We start from the raw sequence: 12901 nt of genomic DNA on the forward strand, positions 1-12901 counted from the left end.
CTGACGGAGAAGCGTGGAAAAATTTTCATAACATGTATCCTGATTTTACTAGTGAACCAAGAAATATAAGATTGGAGTTATGTGCAGATGGCTTCACACTATTCTCTAATGCAGCCTCACTTTATTCTTGCTGGCCTATATTTCTTAACCTTTATAACCTTCCTCCTGAAATGTGTATGACAAGTCCGTATATCTTTCTAAGTTGTGTTATTCCAGGTTCTCGTAATCCTAAAATTTTGATTGATATCTATCTACATCCATTGATAGATGAGCTTAAACAATTATGGTTTGAAGGCGTAGTGACTTATGATATATCAACTAAATAGAATTTTGTCATGCAAGCTGCTTTAATATGGACTATTAATGATTTTCCTACATACAGAATATTATCCGATTGGATGACTGCTGGAAAGCTTGCTTGTCCTCATTGCATGGAAATTAGTAAGGCATTCACCTTAAAGCATGATAAAAAAAATTCATGATTTGATTATCATCGTCAGTTCTTTCCAATGAACCATGAGTTTAGAAAGATGAAACATGCATTAAAAAAGGGTTGAAAATGACCCTCCACCTCCATCACTGACAGGAAATCAAATTTGGGAGAGAGTTTCTCAACTGCCTAAAGTTACACAAACTCCACCATCTACACTTCCTAGATATGGTGTTGAACATAATTGGAACAAATAGAGCATATTCTGAGAGTTGCCGTATTGGAAGGATAATCTCCTACGACATAATCTTGATGTGATGCACATTGAGAAAAAATATTTTTATAATTTTTTTAACACTGTGATGGATATTAAGGGTAAGACAAAAGACAACACTAGAGCTAGAATAGACTTCAAGGAATACTGTAGGAGAAAAGATTGTGGTTGCAAGAACTATAAAATGGTAAAATTGTCAAGCCTAAAGCCAATTATTTATTCACATTGGATGAAAAACGTGACATATATGAGTGGATTAAAAATTTGAGAATGCCAGAGGGATATGCTTCAAATTTAGGTAAGCGGACAGATCTGAATGAAGAAAAGTTGATAGGTATGAAAAGCCATGATTTCCATGTATTTATGGAAACTTTGATTCCTATCGCTTTTATCCATCTACCAGACAGGATATGGAAGCCAATCACAGAGGTAAGTCTTTTCTTTAGAGATTTATATTCTGAAAAATTATTGGAAAGTACTTTAGATAGGATGGAGGAAAATATTTCTGTTATTACTACAAAGCTGGAGAAGATTTTTTCATTTTTTTTTGATATGATGGAGCATCTTCTGATTCATCTTGTAAAAGAACCTCGCCTTGGAGGTCCAGTTCAAACAAGGTGGATGTATCCATTTGAGAAGTAGTGTATTTCTTATATAAGTAATCAAGTTATTTTTCTTATACATACTATAATTATTACTTAACATATATTGATATATATATTCAGAAAAAATTGAAGCTGCAAACAAACAATTAAACAGAGAGGAAAGATCGAAGGATCAATTATTCAAGCTCATATTGCGAGAGAAACTGGTGGCTTTTATTTCTATTACTTTGGGGATGAAGTTTCATGTAGGAGAAATAGGCCTAAGCACAATGATGAAGGTGATAGTGATCCAATGTTTTCACCAATTTTAATTTTTAATCAAAGTGGTCGAGGATCTAAATGGCGTGAAAGATAAGGCTTCACTAATATGGGAAAAGAATCAGCTGTGACCCATATTCTGCTTAATTGTCTAGAAATTCAGTCATATCTTAAGTAAGTGTTAAATTATATTATCACATTACATAGTAATAAGTGATTACTAACTATCAAAATTGTGCATATCCATATCAGCTCGTTCGTAAGCATATGGAGTAATGAAGCCATATATACGAGGATTTCCAAATGACTAAAGGACTATGTAAGTGTGAAAGCTTATATTGAATCAATAGGTATAATATTTTCATTTGATAGTAAATTATATTATTTTGAAATGAATTTGTAGGTTTATGATGAATACTCAAATGTCGAACATTCGTCATTTGTGAGAGAGATCACACTTGGGCCTGAATCTCATATTCATACAATGAATAAATATTGTGTGAATGGTTTTAAGTATCAAACTAAAGAAGTTTCTATGCACGATAAAACCAATAATAGTGATGTGTGAGTTCAAGGTGATGTCGACGGTAATGGCCAAACTGTAGAATATTATGGTGTCATTCAAAAGATTATTGAAGTAAGATATTCAGGTTGGCCTAAAAAAATAGTATTGTTTCAATGTAAATGGTTTGACCCATCACACAGAGGCACAAAGATAGACCAACAATATAATATAATTGAAGTTAAGCACACCAGACAATATGGAAGTTATGATCCTTTTATCATTGCCCAAAATTCTAAGCAAGTCTATTATGCTCTATATCCATTGCGTAGAGATAAGGCTGATTGGTGGGTTGTTATTAAGACAAAGCCTGTAGGAAGAATTGAAATTGAGAATGTATTAGATGTGGCGTACCAAAATGATGTTGCACTTGTTCAACAACAAGTTGATGTTGAGTTGGAAACCACACTAGAACATCCTCAACACATACTAGAGGAGATTTCCGATGATGAACTTATAATGTCAAATATTGAGGAAGAAGTAAATGATGAATATGAATCATTTGAGGAGGAGGAATGGAATGACAATGAATATAAAACAATTGAGGAGGAGGAATGAAAAGATGATGAAAATAAAACAAACGAGGAGGAATAGTGGTAGATTATAACTAGTATGTAAGTTATTTATTTCTCTAACCCTAAATTTATTTAATTTATGTTTTTTTATATATTGTATTGTTACTTTACATACAAATGTTATCTGGTGATGGTGATAGATTCCGGGATCACCTTGGGGTTAGCCATTTTGGTAGGAGTACAAAGAAATCTAGGAGACCTGTCGATCTTGAAGATATCCCAGGACATATTTCTTCAGAGCCGGAGATGCAGCGCCACCGAGCTAGTCCTACACATATTCATGTTGTGCCTTTTGGGACTATGGATCCTTTAGTTTACCATAGTCAGTTCTGCAGACCACGCGACGCTTCTTCTTTTTCACAGGTTCGATATACTTCATATGATCAGACCTACGAGCTATCCACAGAGGTTATTTCTCGATCCTAGAGAGTAGAATCTTTGTCTACTCCATCTTCCACAGTTCCATCTCCCATATCTCAGTTACCTCACCTATCTACTCTGAGACTTAGAGATTCTAGTGTTGAGACTGACACTCCTACAACATCAGCTTCGCCTTCTTCTGCTAATAGACTAGTGGCAGCACATGATATGTCTGGGTTAGCTCTTGGGCAGAGGGACAGACTTGGAAGAGTCATGATTGAGCCTGATGGATCCTCATAAGTTCAATATTTTATTTATTTATTTTTGCTACATTCATAAATTATTCATTAACTAATTACATATTTATTATGTGTTTTGCACGTGGCATCCTTCGAAGGAGGCTGCTAAGGCTCTTCAGGAAAGTGTTAGAAGGCTATATACTAAGCCCTATCACTTTTGGCGGGAGATTCCAAACTGTATCCGTCAGGCGATGTTTAATAAATTCAAGGTATATATATGCTTAAATCTATTTTTTAAGTTACGTTTAATATTTTTACTATACTTTACTTAACTAATTATTTAACGTTATTTATTTTTTCAGACTTTATGTACCTGGGAGTCAAGGTACAATATGGTCATTGCTATCATTTTTGAAAGAAAAGCAAGCGCCAGACTGTCTAGCTGGTTAAAAAAAGTTAGAGATAATCGGGCACCTTCGAGTTGGATGTTGCCTCATATATTTGAAGAATTATACCGGTATTGGGATACCGAAGAATTCAAGGCTTTGTCCGAATAAGGAAAAAAAGCAAGAACAAGCCTAAAGGGTGGCTCGTTGCACACCGGAGGTGCAAAGAGTGTTGGTACAATTCAGAGGGAGATGGAAAGAAGGTTTCTAAATTTTAAGTTTAAATTCATTTTCTTAAATAAATTATTTGACAAAATATTATTTCATTAATTGTATTTTTATTTATAGAAAAAAGAATTGGGATGCACTGCCTATCGTCATGAAGTCTTTAAAAAAACTCATGTAAAAAAAAAGACTAATGCGTCGGATTTGGATGAGTGGGTGGAAGAAAGGGCCGAATGAGCCTATTTAAGTTATTTAACATAATGTATAATATATTTTGATTATAACTTTTATTTTTAATACATACATACATACATACATATATATATTGATTATAACTTTTATTTTTTTAATATGCAATAAGATTATGAGCGGCACATACGTGATATGGAGATTCGATCCAGCTAACGCTTGAACAGTCCACTCAAATTTGAACAGAAAAAGTGGTTGGAGGTAGCCACAAGGGCCGAATATATGGAATGAGCTCTGAGAATAATGTACGATGAATCGGAGGTAAGGTTTATGTCCCCCTCCTTGTATTTTTATTTTGATTATTTATGTTAAGGCTTGGGGGTGTTGCTTAACCCCTGACTGTGCACGAGAGGTGGGAGCCTCGTGTAGGGTCTGTTCCCATAAAAAAAAAAAATTTGAACAGAAAAAGTGGTTGGAGGCAGCCACAAGGGCCGAATATATGGAATGAGCTCTGAGAATAATGTACGATGACTCCAACATATTTAGAAGGTACTGAATCATCGTGTCAAGCCGAGGCCGTTGACGGAGTTCAGATAGCTGCTATGTCTCAGCAAATTGCAGAACTTACACGCGCATTGGCAGAATCTAAAAAAAAGAAGAGTTGAGGAAAAAAATGTATGAATGAACAAGTTGAGAAAATTAAAGAATAAGTGCTCAACCTCGCCCGTCAACCTCCGCCCCGTTATTCAAAAGGGTCCACTCTGAATAAATTCGACGATAGTAATGAATACATAGCAAATAGTCCTTAGGTTCCCTATGTTAGTTTATGAATATTTTGAAACCTTTTGTTAACTTTGAAACACTTTAAATCGTTCTAATTAATGACTTTATTCATTTTAAGTGTTTAATTATGTTTGTTATTATGTATTTTGCGTATTTTATTTATTGTTATTTGTGTTTGAATGGGCTGAATTGCTATGAAGTGAATTGAACTTTGATTGCAGGTAGACAACAGAAACTGCCGGTTTCTACTGTCAAAAATATTGTAGAAAAGCGACGGATAGAGTCCTTTAGTCCGTCGCTTTTCTGAAAAATTTTAAGAACTCCAAGATCAAACAGCAATGGACGGAGATCAGTAATCCATCATTTTATATTAAATAGTTATTTTCTAAACAAATTTAAACGACAGAGTCCACCATTTTTATATATATATATATTTTTAATTAAAAAAATTAAGAGGCGACGTAGTCCGTCGCTTTGTTAAAAGCGTCGAGCAAAAAAGTGATGGAAATGACTGCATCGCTTTTCCATCGATTTTGACCAAAAAAGCGATGCAGTCCGTTGATTTTTTGCGTCATTTTTTCACTTTTTAGTAGTGAAAGCGGCAATTCCAGATTATTCGTGACTTTTTGACTAAGGCAAGTAAAATTCTAACATTTGTTAAGTATGTTGAACCTTGTATTTTCTATATGAGGTGATTAGGGTATTTTGGGTCATTAGATTGAATTGAATTATATGAGTTGAAGGGTGATAGTGGATTTGAATAGGGATTAATCGTCCAAGTTTTGTGGATTTCAAGACAGTGATCTATTGTGTGATTGTAGTTTATACGACATCATTGTGAATATTTATCTTGCTTCACTCTTTATTTGTGGTTATATTGCATATGTGATGGCTGAGGAATGATATGAGTAAGGTACTAGATATTGGGATCAAACTTTTTACGAGTCGAGGTGATTTGCTGAGATTTCTTTTGGCGGATATTATGGCTAAGGTTTCTTTCGGTGGATGTTTTAGCTGAGGTATCTTCAGGCAGATATTGGCCGAGGTCATTTCAACGGATACATGGTCTATGTGAAGCCCCCAAGGGTTTCCATCTGAGGTGATCAGCGGATGTGTATCATAGGACAGACATGTATCACGATATTTGACATTGCATTTGCATTCATTTATTCTGTGATTTATTATGACCTGAGATTATATGTGTTTGCCTGAGTATAGTAGTGAGAATGTATTGGTGCTTCTATTGTGGACTGTCTAGTATTTTTAGTACCATTGTAATATAAACGGTATAGATTGGGCTGCTTGAGTGCAGGTGTGTAGTTATGGAGAATTGTGGTTGGGATGTCAAGAGTACCCGTGTTTCGCATTCCTTTACTTAAGGTTTAGTTTTCTTTTTGCTGAGTACCGTGTTATTGGTGCTCATCCCTTACTTCTACATTTGTGTAGGATCTGAGCCCAACACCTCCTTCTCATAATGCTCTTTGACCGGTCCGAGCTTCTGGATGCTTGAGAGGTAACAGTTTGTCCTCTTCGGCAGACTCTCGACGTTCATTACTTTATGTTTTGTTCTACTTGATAACTGAGACATATATACTTATATCTTTTCCATTTCTGTTGAAATAGTGGTTTGTACATGTTACACCAAGTCTTGGGTAGTTTAGAATTTACTCGTCGCTTACTCTTATTTATATTATGTTAGTTTTTACATTTTTTCTTAATTAGAATTGTTAGATTCTTAGGTTAACTCGTCTTGGTGGGTTAGGCGGGTGCCATCACACTCGATTTCGGATCGTGACAAAAGAAGTGATGGGTGGGTGGAGGCGGGAGCAAGGGCGGGGTTGGGGTTTAGAGGAAAAATAAAAATGGGCCATATTTTATATTTTGATTTTAAAATATATATAATTAATTTAAGAAGTGTTAAAGAATAAATAAAATTAATAATGTGGTGCTTACATGACAGTGATGTGGTGGGTGAGAGTGGTGTTATACTCTTAGGGTGGTATTTAATTAACTTTAAACTTGTTAAATAAGTATTTAAACGCCTGTGTAGTTAAAGTGCTAAAGTAAATTTTGCTGTCAAATTCAATGGGGAGTTTGATATATTTCCTCAAAAATTAAGTTAATAAGTATTCATACAAAAGATACATGGGTTAGAATAAACTAAAATGTGGTTCAACCCACAAATCTTATTAAGTTTTAATTGCTTTATTATTATTATTTTTATAATTTTTAGTATCTAATAATATTTTTTTCTTTGTTATAATTATACATAATCTATCAAATGAAAAAAAAATTATTTTAATAAAATTTCTTATTAATCAATTTATACTACATGTCGACATAAACTTTGTATGAAGAGAGCAATCTTGAAAGAATTGAATGAGTTACGTTCATGTTCAGATGTCATTAGTCACGGAACTAGAATTTTTAATAAGAAAATTTAAAATCTATAAAAATAGACACATATACTAGCAGAAGGAGGTTCGACATTTTTTATATATTCATAAAAATTAATTTTCATCATATATAAATAATACTCCCTTTATTCCATATTAATTGAATTTCTAGAATTTTTTTCATTGTTCAAAATAGTTGAATTGTTCAAAGTTCAATAGAAATGTTTGAATTTTTTTTCGTGTTTACCCTTTGCATTAATGAAGTTTTATAATTTTTTAGGAGTTAAACTACACTACTTACAAAGTTATACTCCAACAAGAGATTATTTGTATTTATGATTTCATATTTAATCATTATTATGAAGCTGATTAAACAAAAGAATAATAAAGAAAAATACAATTTAAATTTTATCCTTAAATGCTTTTCTTAGAAATTTAGTTAATATTAAATTGAGAGAGTATAATTTTTTTGCCAAAGGCAAGGTGGCTCTGCCCTTGTACACCACTGCCTTGTTGAATACGTGAAATAATTTAATTGCATTGAATATGAAGAAAACTTGTAGCATTGGGAGCTGTACAATAAACGAATCATAAAAAGTTTCAAAAATAGGTAAGAAGCATTCATTAGGGTTTGCAAATACCCACGGGCACGAGCATTGAGCCCCCAAAGACGCGATCCATTAATATTCATTTATCCACCCTTTTCCTTTTCCATTCAACTTTCCACTCTCCTCCATTTTTATATTCCCTCAGAAAAATGTCAAACAAATCCCCCATTTTCCCTATTGTTGAACCTCAACACTTCAGTGACTATGGCTTCGACCCTCAAATACATTATTTTCAGGTAAGTATCTATCTCAACAATACAGGGCGGAGCGGTAAGAGCTTAGGGGTTCATTTCAATCCCTTTTGATGGAAAATTAAGTTATTTATATCTCATTAGAATTTTTTCTTTTATATATATATATAATAGATGTTGAATTTCATTAAAATTTTCTGTTATGTTTAGTTATGAAGAAATCTCTTAATGACCCCTCTGTTTTAACAGATTTTGGAAGAAGCAAGAAAACACAGAATCAGAGAAACTGCAAGGTCATCCATAGATACACTTCATTTCAAGCTCCAAAAACCCATCTCAAAAGATGAATCATCAAAGAAGATCAAAAAGAACAGTAGCCGTAAAAGGTGGTGGAGAAATGCTCTGCTTTTCTTCAAGAGGACCAAATCCAACAGTGACAAAATCTCCGGCGCCGACGGTTATCTTGACGATGACGGTGAAGTTCATCACCGGCGACCTAATCTCCGAGGATCGATATCTGGGCCAGTTTATATTACTGAGAGTAGAAGTGGGTCGAGCACGCCTTATCGCACTACCAGCCGGCCGTCCTCTGGTCCGCTCGCCGGAACTTTGACTCCTCACCGGAAAGGTGATTTGGAGATCCCGTACATTAACCTCAGGGAGTTTAACATGGACCATCATAGGATCTCCACAGCCTCAGCTATGCCAATATATTTGGTCACGTGAACAGAGCACTATTTAATTAATTAATTTTAATTTTAAGTGTTACTGCTTATTAATCTCATTATCCTAATTTAGGCCTTTATTAGGTTTCCAAATTAGAAAGGTGATGACCCCTTTAGTCTTTAATTAAAAGGGTATCTTTTTTTCCTTTTGCTCTTAGGATGGTGTGCAACTTCCAATGATCCTTTTATGTAAAAGTGCTTTATTGATGGCATGAAATAACTTTGTTTCTTGTATGGATTTTGCAGCCTATTGTAATGAAGTGCTACAAACATACTTTTACTTTGACCATGTTATTACCCATCCTATCCATATTATATTACTATTTGGCGTTTTAGCTTTTGCAGTATATTTAATCATAAATAAATATTTTGTTTGCATAATCAAGCATTGTTTGAAGTGATGGACACAAGTAGATGAATTCATGCCCAATTGTTGTACAACTATTCTTAGTGACCGTTTGCTTGTGGGGTCTCACTCACACTTGTGAATAATTGAGGCGCTAATTGCTTACATCATTATTCCATTTGTATTTCATTAGCAAATTATTTACAATAAATTATAAAGTGATTGAAAATAAATTATAATTATAAATAAATATAAAGAAATAAAAATATTTTATTGATAAATAGTAGGATACAAATTTGTTTGTTTTCTTTATTTTTCTCTCTGGATTAATTATAAAGTGATTGAAAATAAATTACAATTATAAATAAATATAAAGAAATAAAAATATTTTATTGATAAATAGTAGGATACAAATCTGTTTGTTTTCTTTATTTTTCTTTCTGGATTTTCTCCTTGATTCGAGAGCCGTTAGTGACATATTTCTAGAACTAGCTAGGATGATTTTGTAGATCTTCTTGAAGTATTTATTATCAAGAAGAGTTTGGTATATTTTGATCTCTTTATGGCTATTTCATAAATTTGTGGAATTTTCGAGATGTATTTTTTTAAGGAATTATAACACCTTTTATATAGGCACGAATTAGGATTTAGAGTAGAGTATCTTCCAAAAAACTCTAACCGAAGTAGTACTCGTCTTGTAGTCCTACAAAATTTCAATGTCTACACAAATATTAAAGGATATTTTGGAATATTTAAGACCGCAAAATTAAAAATATATTTTGATATATTTGACATAACTTTAATTTATGATTAAAAAATTAAAAAATCTTTTTTTATTTTTTAAATTTTATATTAAGTCAAATTAGATCATTCTTTTCGAAATAAAAGAGTATATTATAAAGGAAAAAACAACTTTACAATATATGCAAGTGAAACTTCACAATATGAATAAAATAAATATTTTAAAATTAAATTATTACTAAATATAAAAATATGTTAATTCTTTTTTGAATTGATTAAAAAGAAGAAAGTAAGTCGTATAAATTGGGATATAAAAAGATATAAAAAAGAGTCAAATATTACAAAACAAATAATTAAGGTGAATATGAAGAATCCAAGTACATTTCATATTTACTACATATACATAAAAAAAAATAACTTTAATGTTATTAATACAATATAATCATTTTGACAAAGTGGGTTTGGATAAACCCGTACACACCCTAACTCAGCCCCGAAATTATATTTTCCTACTAAGTTTAAAATACGATGAATCAATAATTGCATCCAAGAAGTACATGTTTATACAAGTTAGAAAAAAAGTTTAGAGCACTAACATATATTTTCATGTGTCCTTCTACTAACAACATCTTCATTTCGCAGTATAGAAGTTGTTGGAAATAGATACACTTATTGATATGGATTGACTAGTAACTTGCTGTAATACCCCTTAAAACGTTGTATGTGGTGTTTCAGTTCCCGACGAAAATTATATTATTTCTGTATTTTGGGCATAACTTTTCATAAAATAATCCAAATTAGATGATTCAAATTTCTGAATAACCCCCACAACATTACCTACAACTTTCGTAGAGGCCATATCTTAAGATTCAGAGGCTAAGTAGGTCAACTAAATTAATTTTTGAAAGACATGGTACTGTAATAAAATACAGTATTTGTAGAGGAAAAATCATATCTCACTGTAGAATACTCTAAATCAGTTAATTCTTGAACAAGATGAAAGTAGACTTCTAGAGCTACAATTCATATGAAGACACCAAATCCTAATGAGGAAGTTATCTTGCACAAACGCAACTCTGAAAAATGGTATTCCGTTAAAAGAAGGTTCATCTCACCAACCATGGAAAGATCTAGATCAATTTGACATCATCTATGACATCAACAGTCCTCCATTTGACATCACCCATGACATCACAATCTTTCATTAAATTTTCAAGATCATTCTTTATAATTATTTTTATTTATTGTTAGGTCCCTCCTCTACACGTATAAATACCCACCTTATTTCCTCATTTTATCCATCAAACTTTCTCAAGCAACTCTTCTCTCAATACACTTCTTTACTCATTCTCAAATATAGATTTAGTTTTTAGTCATGTAGAAATACAATTTTGGTGATTCTTATACTCTGGGTAGTACACAGAACGCTCAGGCGAGGAGAAAAGGCTAGGGGTTCAAGAGTGTTCATGGGGTTCAAGAGTGTTCATTGGGTTCTTCAATTCAGAGTAAAACTTCAGATTTCAGGTATGTAAGGCTATTCATAGTATTGAATTGAGTTCGTCCATGAGCCCAATATTTAAATTCATCGTATCGAGTTAGATATATCTATGCATTGAGATTATTATTTTTATCTCTCTTATTATTGGAATTATTGTTCGTGTCTACTTTTTCATGAATCCTAATTGATTTGATGTTCATGAATATTTTTACGCTTATTCTGAGTAAAGATGTTGGCTTTTAATATTCATTGACAAAAAGAGTGATTTGAATATGTATTTTATTGAGTTTTGAAAGAGAAAAATAATTGAGTTTAAATGAATTTAATTCTTTGGATTAAATGATGTTTTGAGCAAGATATTTTGATGCGATGTAAATGATGTTTTGAAGTGTAATGATTGATGAAGAGGTAATGAGATGAGTTTGATGTTTTAAATAAAAGTCCAATAAGACTAGATGATGAGGTTAATATGAGCACATATTTTGGGAGTAGTATTGAGCACCGAGTTGGGTAAGAGTATAATTGACTCAAACCCCAAAACTACTTAGGCAGCGTAGGATAGAGGTTATGCCTCTCATGTCCCAAAAAGAGGACTTTGATGATTGGATCTAAGATGGTGATGTCCTGGCAAGGTATTGGATGGATGTGACAACGAAATCACTTTGTTGTATCATCACTAGTGCATAAGTGATGGTTGTTGGTTAGAGAAACTCTCAACTGACTAAGCATTGCTTATTATTATTTTTAAACTTGCATTACATATTGATGTTGAGATGATATTGAGTTTTGAGCTGAGCCTTCCTGAGAAAAGTTTCTTGATATCTGTCCTTACTTTCCTACCATTTTACATACTCGTACATTCCATGTACTGGCGTCATTCGACCTGTATCATTTTATGATGCAGATATATGTGTTAGAGATCCTCAACAGGCTTATCGTTGAAGATTATTACTTTCCAGCTATTTGGTGAGTCTTTTTTGTATTCGAAGAAACTCTTCATCCTTTTATTATTGTTGAGTATTATGTTTGTTTTGAGGTATTCATAGACACGTCATTAGCACCGTCTGATAGTGTTAGAGGCTTTGTAGACAGAGTTTGATTATGTAATTGGAGTAGTTCTCATTTGAAACAACTTCTTCTAAGGATTATTTGTTTTCTTTGACAATGATGATGGCTAGCCCACATTCTTATTTTCACTTAAGTCTTTCGCTGATGAACAAATGAGTGATGGGACCAAGTGGTTTTCTCATAGGCCAGAGATGGTTTTTGAGTGTCGTCCACGCCTAGGGTCCCCTCTCGGGGCGTGATAAATTTGATATCAAAGCATAGAGTTCAAGAGTCCTAGAATGCATATGAAGCCGTGTCTAGTAAAGTCTTTCTTACGGGTGTGTCATGCACCACACTTATAATCAGGATGCTACATGACATTAGAAATTATCTCACTTCTTTTAGAATCTGAGTTCGTGCGATAGAGTTTAACTTTATAAAACTTCCTTTATAATTCGGGTGT

At 33.0% G+C, this 12901-nt stretch overlaps 1 protein-coding gene across 1 annotated transcript; it reads left to right on the forward strand.

Annotated features, from left to right (window-relative positions):
- Positions 1–7846: 7846 nt before the first annotated feature.
- Positions 7847–9034, forward strand: LOC129884981 (uncharacterized). Its single transcript, XM_055959238.1, has 2 exons — positions 7847–8126; positions 8331–9034. The coding sequence occupies exons 1-2, from the start codon at positions 8040–8042 to the stop codon at positions 8805–8807; spliced, it is 564 nt and encodes a 187-aa protein (XP_055815213.1). The 5' UTR covers positions 7847–8039; the 3' UTR covers positions 8808–9034.
- Positions 9035–12901: the final 3867 nt, after the last annotated feature.

This window comes from Solanum dulcamara, chromosome 4, assembly GCF_947179165.1.
Source record: "Solanum dulcamara chromosome 4, daSolDulc1.2, whole genome shotgun sequence".
Lineage (NCBI taxonomy): Eukaryota > Viridiplantae > Streptophyta > Magnoliopsida > Solanales > Solanaceae > Solanum > Solanum dulcamara.

Coding starts and splice junctions, on each gene's coding strand:
- LOC129884981 (XM_055959238.1), top strand. CDS start 8,040: ATGTCAAACAAATCCCCCATTTTCCCTATTGTTGAACCTCAACACTTC. Junction 8,127..8,330: donor CTCAAATACATTATTTTCAG/GTAAGTATCTAT, acceptor CTGTTTTAACAG/ATTTTGGAAGAAGCAAGAAA.